Genomic DNA, 20,074 nt, shown 5'->3' on the forward strand with positions numbered 1-20,074 from the left:
GCTGGTTTATTTCTGAACTTCTTCCACTGTGTCATGTATTGTTGAATAGGGAAATTGCTTTGACTCAGAAATGTACAAACATATTCAAGAAGTCCTCCTTGTTAACACTAGACTCCTGTTTATATGCTAGTTACCGTGGCAAAGTCTCTGATGTGTAACACTTGCATTAACATTACACATGATCAAAGGCTTCCGTCCTTCTTTCTTCCGTTCCCCCTTCCCCCAGCACCGTGACAGCAGTATCCCCGTGCCTCCTGAGCACCCCTCATCTCCTCTCCTTCCCGAAGGGCAGATGTTCCAGATGCACAGAGAAAGGCTGGGCAGGAGCTGTCTGGCCCGGTGTCAGAGCGTTAAGGATGCTGGTCATATAAACAGGCTCTGACATTAACTGCCCCACAGAGACATTCGTATTCGTGGTGGAGTGCCCCAGCTTCTCGGTCTGAGAATGCCAAGCATGCAGTTCATCACAGATCAACCTTGTTTGTCTGTATGCCTACCCAAAGCAAGGTGAGGTTGTGCGTGTGTTCTCCTTCCCTCCCTTACTTGTGTTCAGGCAGATGATAGAGACGCTCTGTTGAAATGTCTTACTGATCAAACCCGACCCAATAAAGTTGCCTGAGCCTTTAATACATATTAATATTATCCTGGGGTAGTTTGTGTCAAAGCCTGTCAGCATGCATCATCCTTTGGGAATTACCATCATTAAGTCTTCGGTGATGGGAGTCAGAACATGCTTCTGCAAAGCTCCTCTGCTTTTATGTGTATGTCTAGCACAAAGCAGACTGTTCTCCCCTCCTACCTTGCTCACCTGGACTGCTTACTCTCCCAGAGGGGAGAAGGAGGTTTGTTTAACACTACCTTCAGATAATTTCTACTCCTGCTGCTTTAGGCAGTCATTGTTCTAGGGAAGAAGATGACATTCCAGTCTTTGATCATGTGCAACGTACATGTTACGCATCAGATATTGCTGCGAACTCTGACATACGAGTCCATACAGTGCAGTGAAAACAAACTTAAATAGTCCTCGTTAACTGCAAAGTCAAGCATACAGAATTTAAGAACTATCCAAAAAACAGTTTCTGCAGCTTAACCTTGCCCTTCGTGTGTGTATTTCAATATCATATCTAATTGAATGTTCAGATGTATTTTTTACAAAGTACGCCACCTCATTCAGTGCAGAAGGATGCAACATGTTTTGGGAAATAAGGTAGACTCTCACCTATAGGACATCCACTTTGTTTGTTTGTCAAAATCAGAACATGTATAGTGAATGAGGCAAGTAATCGCAAAAAGATCGGAATAGTCCCATGGTGAAGCCTGTTAAGTGTTACCCTGGAGAACTGAATCCTGTCCCTACCTCTATTATTCTGTTCTTTCTCAATATTATTTCCTGATTCTCAAGCTAAACTATTCACAGGTGGCAAATGAATTTGTGTTCCTTATTTTCTGGATGGCCAGCTTGAGAGCTGAGGTCTCATCCATGTTCCCAGCAGCACCAAAGGCCAGGAGGAATTCTGCTGCAGATCCCCTGTGCTCCACAGTGCAGAGTAGGCTGGAAAAGAGGGAGCTGTGAATCTTGGGACAGGCACCTGCAAGAAGTAGCCATTTGGACTCAATTTCCTCTTCACTTGTTTTCCAATGTCTGTTAAGGAAAACCTTCCTCCAGTCATCCTGTGAAGATTAATTTAGTTCTTGCAAAGCATTCCAGCACCACAGATGAATACTAGAAGCAATTTCAGGAAGATATTAAAATTCATTCTTGCAAGTCAGGAGAGAGAAAAGAATTCCGTGGAGTAGGGGGCCAACCTGAGAGTCAAGACTCACACTGAAACCCCTCTGCTCTTACAGGTTTTCTCTGAGATTTTGTTAGGTCTCAGCTTCTTTAGCTCCCTCCCCCATCTGCTGCATGGAAAGGAGTGCTCCCTGCCTTGCAGAAATGTGAGGCTGAGCATGTCAGAGGCTGTGAGAGCAGCAGAGACAGTAAGATTAGGTACTTCCAGTGTAATCCATGCTGGCAGTAGTCGGATGGAGAGTACTAAATAAAGGGGAAGAGAGTAGGAGGAAACGGGCAAACAACTTGAATGATAATGAAAAGAAATGATGACTAATGCTGCATTCAGTGAGCAGAACCATCCTGAGGACCAAGCAGGGCAGAGGTCTTGTGGGAGAAAAACTGCAGGCAGTCTTGTGATTACAGATTTGTTTCGCGAGGCAGACATTCACTGGGGCTGAATTAACATTGCACAGGCAGTCTCTATTCAGCCATTTCCAAAGTTTCACGTGCCCAGTATTGCTGGTCTCTGTAGAGGTTGTTTTTTTTCCAGGTAGTTTACTCAGTTTCAAAACAAATGCTGTTAGGCTGATGGAGGCTACGGATCATTTGCAGTTGGCACCCTGTGATCCTCAGCACAAGGTCTCTGTCTCCACGTGAGCTCTGCTTGCCTTCCATGCCAGCAGGTTTGCAGCGTCCGGCAGACAAGGTGTGGATGCTGAGGCTGTGGAAAAGGGGCTCCCCTCCCGCCTCCCTACCCTTTGTGTCACCTCCGGCTTTGGCCTCTGGTCTGCCCTCCATCCTGTTTTTCTATGTCTTTGTCTTCCCCTCATCCTCTGCTTTTCTCTCCTCCCCTTCATTCAAGCTGGCAAATTCCTTCACCTCCTCCTCCACATCGCCTGACTTCCAGCAGAAATGCTGAGAGCACTGGAGAGTTTCCTGCTTTGCGTCCTGATGTGCCTGGTGCCATAGCAATCCCTCGTCACTCAGAGGAATGATCAAAGGGGAAAGTCCTACTTAGCAGCCTCTGCCCTGTGTCTGGGAGTGAGCTGCCTTGGGCTGGGGCATGTTCAATGAATAATGGTCCTTCAGTGCATTTTTCTGCCCTTCTCTGAAAGGCTGCAGGCAAATCGTCACTTTCAGAGGCTTCTGGCGTGGCAGAGCATTCTCTAAGATAGGGAGAAAGACTTTCCCTTGACCTTCGGAGCTCCTCCTGAGGGCTAGTTCCAGTGCTCTGCAATAAAATGATTATCCACATTTGTTAGCACTGCCGGAAACTACTTTTTCCAAAATACCTCTCTGAGATAACTTGATTCCTTTTCCCCTAAAAGCCCTTAAAAACCTAAAACAAGACATCCAGCATGGAAAAATAAGTAGAGGCGTAGGACAGCAAGGTCAAACTTCTGGTAGAAGACGTTAGACAAGCATGTCTGTAGGCAAGGTAGGTACATGGAGCCCGTGGGAAGCATCCAGCTTTCAGGAGCTATCAACACGCACTATCTATGTTGGCAATTGCAGGGTGGGGGGAGATTACTGTGAGCAGGGTCGTAGGGGACAATCCATTCTTTTGGTTTGGCAACCTAAGTGAAAAATCTGGGAAAGAAGAGCAGACCAAGCTCAATCTTTAAATATTCTCAGTTTTTCTTGCTGAAACAAAAGCCTTAAAGAAACCAAAAGCAGAAGAAAATCCTTTTGTGTTGAATGAAACCAGAAATAGAAGGTTTTTTTCAATAAAAACAGACCAAAGGGAAAAAAAGAAAAAAAGCAAGTTTTGCAGAATGGAGTTTGGTGTTGTTAGAAGTTTTGTCTTCTCTAATCAACATTTGAAGGATAAAGCACTCACCCAGGATATGAAAAACTCATGTTTTATTCCTTTGCTTTTATTTCAACCACTATTTCTGCTTCTTAGCTTTATGGCCACCACAGCTATAGGGTATTTTGATTGTTCCTCAGCTCATCCAATTGGAGTTGTTCCACATCATATAAAACACTGAATTAGTCACAGAGACAGAGAGCACAAGAGAATGACTCTGTTCCGGTAGAGTTAGGACATTCCCCTGGAAATGAGCACATCTGGTTCTTCTCTCTGCTCTACCACATGTTAAATCATTTATGCACATTGGCATAATGGCAGCAGTAGAGGTTCAAAGCAACCTTTGTAACGGCTACTCTGGTGCTCGAGCTGCTCGCCCATTAAGTGGCATCTATGGGTTGCATCCAAGGGATTGGTTTCTGGTCTCCCCAGACCAGAGTAGCTGTGTCATGCCTGGCCTGGTGAATTTAAGGACAGTGTCCACAAACTGCCCGAAATCACATACAACTACAGCCTACTCTTCCCCAGATGCATCTGTCCCAAGACAAACATTGTCTAAATCTTTTAGGTGGCTTCCCCCAAATTCTTGGTCAGGCCTAGGGCAATCTGAATTATCACTTTCCAGTAAGTTTATCACCTTCCCACAACACTCCCCCAAATCCCTTTCTGTTCTGTTTTCTCACAGCCTCATTTCATGAGACACCAGGAGAAACTTAACATTAGAAGTTAAAGCATCCCATTAGGTCATCATGATCCATTCTTCAACAGCGTGTTTCCTAGCCCTTTGTCTAGGCTAGCTTTGGACAACTCAAGTTCTCCCATCCTTCAACCAACTGACTATCCTCTGGCCTAACGCTCCTCCCTTGCTACTTGAACTACATTTTGGCTACTCTTTGTAACTTTCCTCTCACCTGCTTGGACCATTTGCTGAAGTGGCTGTTCTGCCTCAGCATTTTCACTCTGAAAGAATTGTGTTGCTTGGCTCCCTTGCCGGCTCTCTTCAGCTCAGCCAAACTTTGTGTTTGCTGGAAGCAGCCCTGTCTGCAAGGTGGATCTCATCAGGCTGGACCTAGGACTAGCCTTGTAGCTGGGAATGTCATAGGAGATCCCACAAGGTCAAAATCTTTCAGCATCGTCATATACTTCCTCTTCTGGAATTGTAACATCACAGTGTGAAGCAATAGGGTCCCTCAGGCATCTGTGAGTGGATGTTTTTCCAGTACAAGGAGAATTACGAATCTCCTGGAAGAGCAACAATGGAATTTCCCATCAAAGGTGTTTGTCGCAATGCTGGTACCTTGGAGGCTGTACTGAGATGGTACGGGCCTCTTCAGGCAGTGTCAGGGCTGGGCATGACGTAGAAAGACTTAATGACAAGGCCGGAACCATCAAAGCAAGGCAACGTGAAGAAGGCCAAGCCAAGGGAAAGCCAGGAGAGGGGCTGGGGATGCTCATGGCACAAAACACAAGTCAAGGGGTGTATTGATAATGTCTAATTTCGGTGGGAAATGCTGACACACCTTAGCTGCATTGTCTCTGTGCTGTCAACAGGAATTAATCTGAAACATTTTTAGGGCAAAGGGCTCCTAAATGCTGCTGGGTATTTGCAGAAGTAACAGATGACATGCGGCTTAGGGTACAGCTGCTCCACCCAGCCTAGGCATAGCACCTGTATGGATGAGCAGTGTCTGAGGAGTGCTGGTGTGATTTACATAGGGGTTTATTGCAATACATCTCCACCTTCTCTGCCTGAGCTGTACAAGCCAGCTCTGTACTAAGTCCAGATCTAATAAAACCTTTATTTTCTTTGACAAACCTGTTAGAAAAGCAAGTGGCAATGTTTAATGCAAACAAAGCACTAGGACAAAGTGTGGGATCATTTGGTTTTGTTTCTAGGTAGGCAAGAAAGTGAGTATTACCAGTAAAAGCATCCATGCTGATTTGTCCCTGGGCCAATTGCTTGTATTTTGCCCTGAACAAAACACATTCCCCGAAGCTAGACAAAGCTGCAGCTTAATTCCTAGCTCAGCTTCTAAGGGTCTTCCAAATCAAAGGTGTGCCAGCTGTCCTAGGCTGTCAGAATCAGCGTGAACTGTGGTCCACAGCAACCTCTCCTATGCTAAGAATTTCCAGTCCTCATTGAATTCTAATGTGCAAGAGAGATGGGGTGTTAGGTGTGGAATGGTACCCATAAGCTGACTGTGAAATCTTTAAAGTTTTACTAAGTACAAGTTGATTTCAAAGTCAGCTGAACTAGCCTAGAGCCCCATGACCTTGTGAACGTCTTTAGATCTCACCTGTTTTCCTGCATTTGCAGCTGCGTACCTGTAACAAGTCACAATACAGGTTTCTCAACTGTCTGCGGGTATGGAGGCTTCGACACAAGCTCCTTCACTTGACCTGTAGCTAAGTCCTGTAGGTAAGAAGTAGGTTTCAGACAAGCTCAGGTGGGATTTACCACGAGAGGGAGACATCATGCTTACAGCATTCCCTGAACACATCCACCTGAGCGGGGCTGCCTCGCACGGTGTTTTGTAATGTGTCAGCAGATGCAGCTACCAGTGAGGCAGAGGGAAATGTGGACCTTGATTGTTGCAGTAGGTGCCTCTGATAAACAACAGATACTTCTCTTGTGGGTAGTCATCATCTTCCGAGCTTCTGCAGCATTACTGACATTCACAGAGCCACAGAGCACATGGGAAATTGAAAAGTGAATCTGCTAGCAACAGGATGGCATCTGTCTGGGCCTCTCTGGGTCAGGTCACAGAGATCCCAGTGTAAGCAGAACTGTATAGCGCCAAAGGGAACGTCCCAGATAGCCCCAGCTGCTTGGCGAGGCCATTCTCTGTGCATACTGCAAACAGCCATGACAAAGGCTGAGTTACACCCTGCAACCAGCTTCAGCAGGCCAGGAAGGCGGGAATGTTTGCACAGAGCTGTGAAAACACAAAGCTGTGAGCAGCCGACCGCTATGGCTCCAGGAGAGCTCGGACGCCTCCTCAGCACTGCCCAAGAGATGTCATGGGAGGAAAGGCTGAGTCTGTGTTTTGGATGACTTCATTTGTCCTCCAGATTGCAAAGACTCTTCCCCTAGCTGGAGCTCTGTTTTCGTTGGGGGAGTGAAAAAGCTGCTTCATCATTATGATCTCTGTGCAGCGTCCTGTTGATAAGATCAGCTAACAGCACTGAAGGAAAACTCTAGATTCAGGCCTGAAATATAAAGTGAACAGGGCCTATTTGTTTAATTTGAGCTTCTAAGGTTTAAATCCCAAAGGAAATTAAATTAGGTGCCTAGAGCAATGGCAGTCTGTCATGTTTATTTGCTGGGAATGTCACCTTTAATATCATGCACATATAACGTGTGTGCGTTAATGTAATGGGGTATCATACTGTGCAGGAGCAGGCATGCTACAAGAGCTGGAAATGTGAGATATTGTGAGCGAGGGAAGCTGAGATGGGATCAGATTTATTCTCATCCTTCTCCACAGGAGCAAACACCAGCATGAAGCTGTTCTGCTGACTGCAGGTGTGGATGTCGTCCTGATCTATGAGCAGACCTTAGTGTTCTTGGGTCATTTAAATTGGGCTACTTCTAAAAGGAGAAATGTTGTCTGGATGCAAATCCAGGACTGCCGTGCTTCTTACTTCAAAGCAGCTGGTGTGCTGGGAACGTGTGCTTTCTGCATCCTCAAGAGAGTTCTGGAGTGCTGCACGTTCCCTGTGCTGAGGGATCCTTTAGCTTACCAATTTGGTTGCACCCGTGCTTTAGAGATTCCCTTCTATTCCAGGAAGGAGGACAAGTTTCCCCAGCTGCATGGGGCTACATAGGAGGCTTTGGGGTGGTTTGTTTCTGACTCAGACTGCTGCAGGTTGCTGAGGATGGGCTGTGTGTCACACACTGTTTGAATGTCACTGCAGCAGTTTGTCACTGCAGCCAGAGACACTTGCCCTCCACCAAAGTTAACTATCTATGCAGGGCTTGCAGAACAGCACTGCAATCTTTTCTCAGCCTGCTCCAAAGCACAAGCTGCCGCCGCTTCAATCTCACAGCCGCAGTCCATGAGACAGCTGAGCTGCAGACTGCTGTCCCACTCCGCCTGTCAGACCCTTCAGGGAGCCAGTTCAGCTCACTAAATCAGTGGAAGTTGTTGTTTGGTTGCTGGGTTTTTTTCAGATGGATTAACAAAATCCACTGAGAGGGGATGGTGAGCTGCAGATGGGCTTGGCTCAGGGGATCACACCCCACACTGGTGCTTGTCGCAGTGCTCCACATAGGCTTGTCTTCACGCTGCAAGTCTGTGGCTTAGCCAAGACCTGACTGGTCCCCCATTTGCTCCCTCGAGCCCTTGCTGCTCACCCCTGCTCACCCTGTATTGTTTTCCAGCAGCAGAAGAGCAGCTGGCTGCCTCCACATGTGGTTCCCATTTCTTCCCTGCCTCTGGCACCTTGGGAGCGCCCAGGGGTCTTCCTGCTGCGCTTCTCTTCCAGTCCCCCTGCCAAAGATGTGACTCCTCATTCCTGCTCTCTCACCCATCCCAACCTCTGGCATTTTTGCTCATCCGTGGAGGGCTGAATATTCATTTCCTCTTTGCCTGATTGCTGTGAATACCAATTCCTCCTCCTTTTTCCGGCTGCTCTGTACATTTTGATGTCTGCCAAATTGTTTTCATTCCCTCGCCCCATTGCAGGCTGCACCTCCGCAGAAACTGATCTGCTCTACTCAGAGCCCCAGCTCCCCACCCAGCTATCCCTCCTGGGCTGAGCGATCAGGTTGCCCTCCTGTCTCTGACACGGACAGTCAGCTTCCTCATTCTGCAAGCAGCCAACAAACGAGTGTCTCCAGTTCAACAGGCAGAAAGTTACAGCCTCCTGCAAGGAGACTGCAGCAGTTTGCAGTGGCACTGCGTGTTTCAGTGCAATGTTTCTCAGCTTGCCAGTCTGCAGATTGGTGCCAGGTTGCAGAGTTCTGTCCAAAGCAGCAAGCTCCTGGCTGCTAGCTGAAGCAGAGCTTTTTCCAGGCTCAAGGTATGAACAGAAAGTCCTGATGGGCTACCTGCATCCAGGCTGAGCAGCTCAGTCATAAACTCTGGCCTGAAGTCTGCTGCAGGTTGGAGCTAAATGAGGAGGGAAATTAGTGGAGAATGGAGGCCACAGTTCCCTCATTCCCCAGGAAAACAGTGTACAGTGTTGGCAGGGCAGCAGGGGTGAATGGAAGAGAATTCAGATACATCATAGCTCTTGAATCTGGATTTGGTGTTTTCTTACTACCAAAGGAAGAAAGGGAGATCAGAGTACTCCCTTTCTTCTAGCCAACAGTCCTGCTGGTATTACCAAAACACAAGCCAGCAGCTTCAGCTAAGTAGTCCACGTTGTCCAGGCAGTCATGCACTCCCTGCTCCCATTCCTGGCTCCAAGGAGCTAGAAGTGGTTTCCTGCAGGGCCATGCGACAGCCAGGCCAACCCTCTTCCAGCCCAGGGCAGGAAGAGACAAGACAAGGAAGGGGTCTGAGTATGATGACTGCTTTGGGGATGGAGAGCAGTGCCAGAAACAGAGGAAAGAGGGGAGCGAAGGAGGGAAGGGAGATGCAGAGGGAAAGAAGCAAACCTGTAGGTTGAAATAGGAATAACATGCTGGGTTCTCTGTAACTCAACTCCCAGGAATGCCACTCCAACACACTTGCATTGCGTGGGGATGTTGTCCCCATCCCACACTGCATTTCCATTCCCATTCCAAATCTGCTGACTGCTGGGGACTCCAGCCTTTGCATCTGCTGCAAAAAGAGGCAGAACATGTCTGTTTTGGCTATTATGTGCCTTCCCAAAGAGAGTGCAGGTTTTTCTCCCCATGAGTGCAGGGTTTGCTCCCCAGTGTTCCTCTGCTTTATATAACTCGTGGTCTTCATGGAGCTCCACTTCCAGAAATCAGATGAAAGCAGCACTGTCTCTTACTGCCTCTAGCTGTTGTTATCTTGACCCCTTTTCCTTCTTCCCTACTCTGTCTTTCTAAAGCTGGGCCTCTAATTTTAGTCTTAGGAAGATAATTGAGGGTCGAAAAAGATTGCCATATAATTTTAACATTTTTAGTGTGGTTGAGGCAGGAGGCAAAGTTAGGAGCTCCTTGCCCTTAAGCCGATGTGTTGCAGGAATGAAGAACATTCCTGGTACAGCTTGCTCAGTGGAAAAGTCATTCTGTTGCTTGGCAGTTAGCTAAAACTAGGAGTGAGAAGACATAAACCACTGTATTTCCTTTGCAGATCCTATTGACCGAAGAGTTCGTAGAGAGAATGCTGGAAGATTTAGAAGATCTGAACTCTCCAGAGGAAGTAAGGCTGCTTCGTTCCTGCATCCCCACTGTATGCCCCAGAGAGCCTCACAGAACCTCTGAAGGCTTTGTGAGACGTTTACCTCTTCTATGGGATAGGGCACTGAGAGAAAGGATTGCAAGAAAAGCAGAGCAGTTTTGGGTATGAAGGGAGATGCTGCACATCCTCTCCTTCAGCATCAGTCCCCACTCTCTGTCTGGGCACTCCGACCCAAAGCAGCGCAGCCCCTGGGCCAGGTGTCAGGGTTTGCCTTCATGTTGTGGGTAACCTCCTCAGGAGCTCACCTCCTCCCCACTGCCAGAGCAGCTGAATGCAGTGGCAGCACATTTACTACTGAACAGTCTGTCCTTGGGGGCCTCCTTTTGGTTTGGGAACATTTTCATGTCTGTTCTTGGCCCTCACCTGCTGCCCCTGCAAGTCAGTGCACAGCGTGCAAAAGACCATCCCCAGCCTGAAAATGTTACAGCAGCGGCTGAAGGAGCTTTATAAAGCTTTGCTGTGTGGTGCTAAACTTCCCCTTGCCATGTGATCTCTTCCTGGGGAACATTTAACACCCTGTCTCCCATGCATGCCATATAAATATTCTGACTGACTTCAAAGAGCAGTGGCAAAAATGACATGTAATATTTTTAATCCCATTTTTTACAGCTCCCTGCAGACTCTAAAGAAACTTTCCTTGGCTTGTCGAGCAGCACTCCTATCCCTCGCCCCACTCCCCTCCCCCCAGGAAAATCTCAGGGCTCTAATTGTTTAATCCAGAGTTGATTTAATGCCAGGGTGTTCTTCGCTGTGAGAGTGAGGAGAGCACACTGCTGGCTGTGCAGGGACTTTCAGGCCAGCTTTTATCCAGTTAAACCTAATCCAAAGCTCATTTTGGCCAGTGACATGGAAGCCCAGGAGCGCTTGGTCGGAAGGCCCTTTAGCAGGGCTCTGGATTGCTCGTGTTCCTCTGTGCCCTGCAGCGAGGTAAAGGCAGTGGGCATGGCAGCTTCTGGCACGGCAGCTGGCCTCTGAGTTACTGTGACTTTGCTAAATTAAAAAGTGAAAAGCAAACAAATGCAAAGGATGACTTCTCCGAGAGGATTGCTTTGGAACCACTCCTGTTTATGAAGGAAAATACTTGAGATGAAATGTGATCTTTCAGCGTTCAGATCCCTCCGAGGATTTGTATGTTACAGGATCCCAGTTTGGGCCAACTTAACACATTCCTCACAGCTCTGGCTGATGATATTCATGCGATTGACCGAAGCTCTGTCCGTGCTGCAAGGAGAGTCTTTCTTTCGCTACGTAACAAGGCTCCCAGATTAAGTAAAATATCTTTTTCTGAGTATCTTTAGCATGTTTTTTACATACTCTTGACCTTGAACTCAGGAGGATCCCCTAGGCTATACGGAACCACTGGATTACATGGTCCAAGCTGTACACAGGGACTGAGTTAAAGAAAGAAAAACTAAACAGTACTAAGTGGAATTTGGACTGTTTGTGTTTACTAGAGAAGGAAAAAGTAAAAGTTCTGGCGAGCCATTACCCAGAATGATCCTTCTGCCTTCCCTCAGATCGTGGGTCAGGCCCAGAACCACCAGCCTGGCACATTAAGGTCAGTGGGTCCCAACTGCAGGTTACCCGTGTACAGAAGCTGTGCATGGAGCAAGGTCAGGAGCAAGTTCATAGCCCACTGCAGCCATCCTTCCTGTGGAGCAGATGTCTGCAGGGGAACTTCTCTAACAAGAACCTACCACTGAGCAGGTGCTGATGTCCTTCAGAATGGGGCTCTTATGGGAAGAGAGACAACTCACTGGACAAAGATGGATAATTGCAGGTCGTTTTCCCTTGCACAAGCTCTCTGTGTACATAATAGCCCCTGTGCAGCTTCCAGCACTGCTGGCCTTGTACAGAGGGCTCACACAGGAAAGGATGGCTGTGTCTGGGGCAGTTCTGAAACAGCTGCCTCCATGGCCTGTGACTGCAGGTGGGGTAGGATCCTGGTGAGATTCCTCCCTGAGGATGCTGTAGAGGCATCAGGGATGAAACTCATCAGGGATGAGTGCAGCAGAGATTTCAAAACAAAATCACCCTGCAAACTGATTTCCAGCCTTGTGTTCTGGCCTCTCAGAAGAGTCAGTGGGATTGCTTGGAATGCTGGTCCAGAAGTGGCTGTTCTGCTGCCATGTTGCCACATACAAGCTTGAAGCCTTTATTAGTGCTGCATCTAGGATGTTTGCCTTTTTTTTTACTTCTTGCACTCTTAGACGTGGCTTTGGCAGCTCAGCAGTGACAGCAAAATTCTAGTGACACAGAGGGGGAGCTTTTCTTGCTCCAGGATTGCACTTGTCAACCCACAGATGCCCCACAAGCTTCCCCTGCTAAGCAGCACATCTTTAAGTGCCTGCCCTTTGAACAAGAAGGCGATGGGAGGGTCTGGTCCATGTTAACCCCTGCATGACTGTCAATGCCAGGAAACAGCTATTATTGTTCCACTCTGTGATGGTTCACTGCTGCCCTGAATCTCCTGCACTTTTTGTGGCCCTGGTCAAATATGCTTCTCATGGGAACTTCTTGGACTTCTGTCCCTAAACAGTCATGTTTGGGATACGGGATGTTCAGGTGCCTTCCCAGCCGCAGGCTGGGTGTCCTGCAGCAGCATTAGGACAGGAGCCTTGCATTGTTTAGGAAACATCTGCCAGAAACACTGATGTGTAAACCAGGCTGGGGCAAAAATCTCCATTCCCTGTGCTTCAGTCAGTGTTTGCAAAACAGCCCAAGCAGCTGAGTGCGAATATGAGGCATTGTGCGGGCACTGTGCAAAGCCTTTGTGCAGGGGGTCAGGCTGGAGCAGAATTGCTGCTCAGGCATGCTGACCTCCCAGCCAGGGCTCCCTCCATGGACGGCCATTTGCAAACCCTCTCAGTTCTGCCCTCAGCAGGGCTCACGCACACCCCACCCTGTGCGGGCAGGGCCCCACCAGCTGCCAGAATGCTTCCTCTGAAGAAAAGTGGGGCTCTGGAGAGGAGGTGGAGGGAAAGGGACATAGCCAAGTGGAAGGGGAGAAAAAATGCACTTGTGCTGTGAATTTTCAGCATATCGGGGAGGGGAGATGGTGATGGGACCAGAAACCCTCCGGAATCCATCTGATGAAATAAACAATGCTTGGGCTGAAATCTCATAACTTTACTTTGGCAGCTGAGGCACAGGCCACATTATCTAATGTCCACTGCTGTCCAAAACATACTGATGGGGAAATGTTTTCTTAGTGGCCTCTTGTTTTAAGTAATAATAATAACACAGGGCCGCCTGCCTTTGTACCCATTTTGTGGGGGTTTTTTTTCTGTGGGTTAGATTGCAGTGATATACATTAACTGGTTCTCTGTATTGTCTTACAGTTTAAACTTCCAAAGGAGTACAGCTGGCCTGAAAAGAAACTGAAAGTCTCCATCTTGCCAGATGCTGTGTTCGACAACCCACTGCATTAGAGCTGAATTACACCCTTCTAACAACTGGGAGAGCCAAGTTACTGTCCATTACCCAGTGACTCACAGGATAATTAATGCAGTAAAAACTCTGCCTGCAAATAAAAGAGTTTGCTGCACAACCACTGCAAACAGAAGAGGAGCAACTCAGCACCAGCCCAGACCGAACTGAGCCTTTTCCTTTATCCTTCCCAAGGCTGAGCTCTCTGGGAACAGCCTGCGTATGTGTGAGTGCGAGTGAGAAATATTTAACTATGAAAATTAGTAGTAAGAATCCTTTCTCTCTCCTAGCTACAGAACTTCCCTCTGCCTTAGCCCAGGGTGTAGGCGCTCTGCACGCCTGTATTTACACATGCATTCTGCCAGGTGCAAGCCTATAATCCATGGATTAAATGTTCTTTACGTGACTCTGGAGTCCTTTTGTTAGCCAAACTTTTACTGACTGCAGAACTGTTCTTCCATGTGCTATTTTTTTTTTCTTTTCAGAAACAGAATGGTATTTCCCCTGTTTAAAGGAGGCCAAAAGCTCACATGCTTGAAGCTGAACAGATTTAAAGATGAACTTTCTAGTTCAGTCAAGAAAAACAAACCCAGATACTCCCTGCCCTCAAATTAGGCATGTTTTAAGTGTTAGTGTTGGTGCTATTAGCTATGGTATCGCTGCAAACAGAGGCAACTTTATTCTCATGCATCCTGTCCTTGTGCCTGAACCCCAGGGAAGGTCACAACCTCTGGTTTTGCACAAGCAGGAGGAAGAAAGCTACCGGGGCGGGGGAGATCTCCTGTTTACAGTGTGTTTATCTTTAAAGAGATACTGTCAAGTATTTTTTCTTTGCTATTGTACAGTATTGGAGAAGCTAGAAAGAACCGTTTGTTCACAGGGCAACTTCAGCAGCTCTGCAGGATCCAGAGGGGAGGCTCAGCCTCGGTAAATCCAACTATTCTTGTCACTATGGGGGTTGTGCCCTATCGCAGCTCCGCTTTCCCCTCCAGCCTTGCAGTGATGGCTCTTGTTGCAGCTGGTGTCCCTCCTTTTGGGTAGATTTGGACTGAAAAGCATCAAAAGCAGCTTGAAAAAGCCCCCTCCTCTAGATCTGTATGGCCTCTCGCCCAGAGCCAAATGTGGTGTGCAGAGGACACAGTCTGTTCGGTCATGTTGTGTCTCTGCATCGTGATGCTGGCCCCTGCATTTATGCTGAAGCAGTCAACCACAGGCTTCACCCCCTGCTGCTGCTGCAGGTTGTTCCTGATGCATATTCCCCCAACCCTTCTTTGGCCATTGTCTTTCAGTGGCAACTTTTCTCTCCTTGTCAGAGGCGATGCAGCTTTCTCTTCCACCCTTTTCTGCCAATTTAGCTTGGCTGTTTCTTCTTCCCGAGTTGTGCACAATTGCCAGTTGCTGTGTGATCTTAATACAAGTGTAACAATAGCTTTTAACACTTAACTCACCTGATCAAACAGCAAAGTCCAGGAGGCCTCTTGGTACCCCAGGCTTGGATTTCTGTTTGTTTTTTCTTCCTGGCACAGACGGCTTTAATGTTTTTTTGCATATATTTGAGGCTGGTTAATGCTGGTCAAGAAGCAGAGCTAGGAGCCGCAAAGCTTTCCTTGGACTTGCTACAGAAATCCTCTGTGGCCTCAGGCAAGTCACTCAATGTGTCTCTTTGCAAAGAGGGTGATTATTGACTAGAGGGCTGTAGGACCTACCGAAGCATGCCAGGGTTTGCAGGGGAGGGCGTGCTTTGTGTACAAAGTAGTATTTGTATTATTATAATTGTTGTTATATTATAATTTAAGGCAGGCCAAATGCAGGGTCCAACACTGCTCAGCAGAACCTTCCTTTCTGCAAAGCTACGAAAGCAATTTACATGTAAATGAGTTTGTCATTTTGTCTGAACTCAGCGGATCATCTTAAAATCCTGCTGTGAAAGAACAAACTTTCAGATATCTGCATGTACCAGCCAGAGTGATTTCTGTGCTGTGGCAGACTGCATTCATCCATGGGATCTATTGGCCAGTATTCATTGTCCTGGTTCACACTAAGCCTGCACAAGCCTTCTGCACTCAAGATGCATATCCAGGGCTGCAGAACATGGGAATCTACCAGTCCAGCTTCAGAAATGGTATCCTCAAGCATCCTGCCACAAGATAATGAACAAACAGACAGTTGTGATGGTCAGAAAAAGGGCAGGGAGACTACTAGAATACTGTCCCAAAGCCATCTACCAGCAGTAGCCCATGGGCTGCTCTGGTATGGGCTTGCTGAGGGTACTTGCAGCAGCACTGGCCCATCACCATGAGGCTGACTGCTCTTCCTTTTCTCCAGATGCTAGCTCTCATTACAAGGAGCTTAAAGTCCACATCTTAGTGGAGAAGGGGTGTTTGGAAGGTCAGCTGTTGCTCTTCCTGCAGAGATCGGCACAGGGCAGAGAGAAGTCCATCAGAGCTCTGTGGGTCTCACACATCTGGAAGGCTGAGGACCTCCTGTCCTTTGACCTCTGGGAGCCTTTGCAGCAGGGCAGGTGGCTCCTCCAGGCTGCCTTGTGCTCCAGTTCTGCCTATGCATATGTTTTCCTCACCATATTTACTCTCATCAGACGCTCTGGGTTGGGTTTTCATTGACTTCAGAGGGAGCACACTGAATGCACTTGAAAATCCACCCAGTATACTTTGTGTGTGTTTTTTTTTTTTGTTCTGTGTCATGTATTTATATATAGTTCTGTGTATTGAGTTATGAACAGGTGGCATGCCAGAAATCTCTATTTCTGCAACATTTTCTCAACAGATCTTTGCCAGTATCCGGATAACAATTATGGAGATTTCAGGGGAAGGAAGTGAAATCTTCCCTTTTAGGTAAGGGGGAAAATACTAGACAAAAGTTAACTGCTAAAATAGAAGGCACTCTTACTGTTAGACCAACTAAATGAGAGAAACTGGTGAAAGTCGACCCTTCAGCTGCAAGGCTGTGCTGCTGCCTCTCAACAGTTTTCAAGAAAAAGCAAGTTGCATGTTGTTTGGCGTTGTGAGGAGCTGAGCACCCACAGGACCTCCCCTCCCCCGGTTCGCTTCAAGTTTGCAACCATGCCAAAGGCTTACTCATTGGCAAGTAAATGAGATCTCGAGTTTGGATATTTTCATCTTGGGGCAAGAGGACATGCCTGTGTGTGAAGGAACTGGAAAAGAAACCTTTGTATTTTAGTGAGCGAATAGTTTTAAAAAGGAAAGTGCATCAGTGCTCATAAATGCCATGCTATTTTCTAGCCCCAACCTGCTGTGGTAGTAGGTCTACTGGTGCTGATTTTTCTTCTAGATTGTGTAAAAGGTCTGAAGCAGGATTATATGAAGCCAAAACCCATGAGGCGTCTGTTGTCTAGAGATAGTGATCTGGATATAAATGTCAGTTTAAAATAAGTGGGTACAAGTTTTCTGTCTCCTGGAGAAATCTCATGATGCAGTGAGGTAGGGGTATTTCCAAAGATGAAGAGCCTCGTGGCCGATCTGCAGTGCCTTGAAAATGCAACATGTGACAGCAGTTCTGGAACAAGGGAAGTCCCAAAACCCAGGACTGCTTTCCTCTCAACTTGTGATTAAAAACAGAAGAAAGATTGTATAGTTTCAGCATGTGGGATGTGACCTGGGCAGAGCAGTCGGTCTTGTAGCTGGAGTGACCTACAGTGATATTTTCAGTGGCTTCGTTAGGTGGTGCCTGCTGTGTGTAATATCTTTGAGGATGGTGATATATTGGTTTTACTGTACGTAGATATGCCAGCGGTGATTTGAAGTGATATTCTGAAGCTCCTCGCTTCAAATATTCAGTTGCTCTTGGATGACTTTTGAAATGACACCATTGGGTCATCAAATGGTCTTTGAAGAAGTGGGGATTTTGTTTTTCATCTGTGACCAGTAGAAATATTTAGGAGGTGTAGCTTAAAAAAAAAAAAAAGTTGAAAGCAGAGCTTGGCTAGGAGAGAATGGAGTGCCGGGGAGAGGCTGCGTGCTGGAGGCAGGTTAGCAGCCTCCCTTGCACCCACAGCTGGGGCTTCTTTGAGGCAGCACAATCCTTTGTGCCATCTCAACAGGATGCAGGGAAGCCAGAAACCAAAGGGAGCGTCACTGAGCTGCCGTGGTCCCTGCGGACCAGTCCTCGTGTCCACACCACTGCCTACTGAAATGTGGGGTGAGGACCTGGCTGTGCGCATCCCACTGCATGTTCACACCTTGGCCTGTGCCCATTGCAGAGGGTGTGGGCTGTGAATGACTGTGTTAGCTCAGAGATGGGGAATGGCGATGCAGCTGCTTCTGAATCATTTGGTTTTTTAATGAGCGTGGGGCAGGGAGTGGAGCTCTCGCTCCGCTGCCCCCCACGGGAGCCCCCAGGCTGGTCACTGGGCGAGCATTATTGCTCACCCAGCATCCGTTCGCTTCATCAAATGTTCCCCAGCTCCTCACAAAAACCTCTCTGAGATGCTTCACTGAGGATGTTGGCTGGCTGCATGCTTCTCATGCTGGTTGGAGGACGCGTCTGCTTGGAGACGCAGCTGCTTGAGTGTCTGTCTGCCCTGTGGTCATCACCCCCTAGGCAGGCATCCAGAGCTTGTGGACCGCTTTGCAGGCTTGTATCTGGCTGAGGCAAGGCAGCACCACACCAGTGCAGAGACATTCAAGGTCAAGCTGGACAGGGCTCTGAGCACCTGATGGAGCTGTAGGTGTTGCTGTTCACTGCAGGGGAGTTGGACCAAATGACCTTTAAGGGTCCTTTCCAACTCGAACCATTCTATGAGAACCTTCAGGCCTGATGGGCCCAAAGACCCACGCGCCTCATTTTGTCCTAGCCTGGACACAGCCCCGCAGTGCTGCTGGGTGGAATCCTGGGCTTCAGCTCGTGTGCTGCTCCTGGGTGAGCTGGGGTCACTGCTGGCACCAGGACAGCCGCCACGCTCAGGAGGCGATCCTGTGCAAGGGTCCTCCTTCACATCCCATATTGTGCCTTAATTCTCCCTTCGAGTGACGCTGTGAGGGCAGATGAGCTGTCGAGCAACTGGGAATCCCTCTCAGTGCATCTGTCCCCATCGATAAAAGCAGGCTTGCCCAGAAGCCAGACTGTGTCTAAAACAAGCTCTACATGTGCGCATCCTGAGATGTTAAAGCTGAACTTAGGTCTCTGGGACCAGTTTTGAACAAGCTCTGTAGCAACCTACTATTTTTGTAACATTTTTTTTCTGTTGTGCAGTGCCTGCTTGTCCTCTTAAACAAAAAAAAAAAAAAAAAAAAAGCAAAACAAACCAGCTTGTGCTCGACACCAGTCCAACATTTCAAGCAGAGAAGCCCGAGATTGTGCAGGCTGTGGACCTGCCCACGGGGCTCCCCTAAAGCTGGGGCAAGCCCCAGCACTGCCGACAGGCCCCACGGCCCTCAGCTTGCCATGAAGGGAGCCCGGCCCCTCGTGGGCTCAGCGGCCCTGGGCTCAGCTGCACACGTGAGGCCTACTGCAGCCTACGAGCACCGCTGCTGCTGTTTATACTCCAGTCATAATGCTGCGTCTCCTCTCTGTTAATAAAAAAGAGGAAGAGAGAGGAAAAGAAACAGCCTGTCAAAGCTGGAGGAAAATTCCCTGCCGATTGTTGTGTTTTGCAAACACTGCTCTTTTCTGTCGGCCTGTCCCTCCTCTCCCCGGCGAAGCTGGAGATCAAAATGGCTCCTTTGTTCCTGTCCCTGGGGCCCAACCGCAACGAAAGAGCAGCTCCGGAAACACTGCGCTGCACGCACAGCGCACGGCGGCGAGGGTGGGAGGGACGGCGCCGTGCTGCAGGTCCTACAGCAACGCCGTGTGCTTGGCTGGGTGCGGCGGCCCCGTGCCCGCCCTGCTGTCTGTGCTGCCCTGATTGCACAGCCCCGGGGCCGTGGGTGCTTCCCGGCCTCGCTCCGGCCCCACGGGGGATTTCAGCCCTTCACACCCCTCTCCTTCCCACCCGTGCTGGGCACAACGGTGTTTCTTACAGCGGTGCGGGGTGCAGGCTTTGCTGGTCGGTTCTGCACAACTTCCCGGGGGACCCGGGGACACATGTTGGGACCTTGGAGATGGCCTTTCTCCTCCACCCCACCCCCTTTTTTCTTTTTTTTCTTTTTTTTTTTTTAAATAAAAGACAAAACAGAAAGCTAAACTAGCAGAGGTTTTTAAATATTTTATATTAGTTTCTAATGTAAATTCTTACATTGTTACTTCAGTGCTGGGTATGTTTCACCTGCACGTGACTTTTGTAATATTTTTGTGAATCACTAAACGTTTTCTCCTCCCGTGTATCCTAAGTGCATTAAAGGTATTTGCATACTTCTCGGTGTCCTTCTCTGTGGGTGCTGTGATGAAACAGACCTTTGCTAACGTTATGATGATTTCCCAGTAACACTGAGCGGTTTTGCTGTAATCTTTTTACGCTCCTCTGTAATAAATTTTTTTAAGGCCAGAGAGGGGAAGGGTGGAAGTTTGATGTGGGGAAGGGAAGGGATGTGCAGGGAGCTGGATGGGTTTTGCTCTTGTTCATCCCGAGACGTTGTCTTGGCCATCCCTGTGTCAAATAGAAGCAATGAGCGGATGGCTGCGGCCGGTTTCCTTGCCCCAAACTCCATGTGCCATCTGCCTCCCAGGCCTCGAAGCGCTGTTCATTCAGACAGCCCGGCAAGGACAGCACTGGGAACCTCCCCT

The 20,074-nt window shown here is 48.2% G+C and overlaps 1 protein-coding gene across 1 annotated transcript in view; it reads left to right on the forward strand.

Annotated features, from left to right (window-relative positions):
* SUFU (SUFU negative regulator of hedgehog signaling) overlaps positions 1–19,703 on the forward strand; it is an 88,054-nt gene extending 68,351 nt beyond the window's left edge. The window contains exons 11-12 of the mRNA XM_042863651.1: positions 9,839–9,907; positions 13,288–19,703. Of these exons, the coding sequence (XP_042719585.1) occupies positions 9,839–9,907; positions 13,288–13,377 (159 nt within the window). The 3' untranslated portion in view covers positions 13,378–19,703. The remainder of the gene's footprint in view (positions 1–9,838; positions 9,908–13,287) is intronic.
* Positions 19,704–20,074: the final 371 nt, after the last annotated feature.

The sequence above is a fragment of the Lagopus leucura genome, unplaced genomic scaffold, assembly GCF_019238085.1.
Source record: "Lagopus leucura isolate 7727_CA_CO unplaced genomic scaffold, USGS_WTPT01 Super-Scaffold_741, whole genome shotgun sequence".
NCBI classification, from domain to species: Eukaryota; Metazoa; Chordata; class Aves; order Galliformes; family Phasianidae; genus Lagopus; species Lagopus leucura.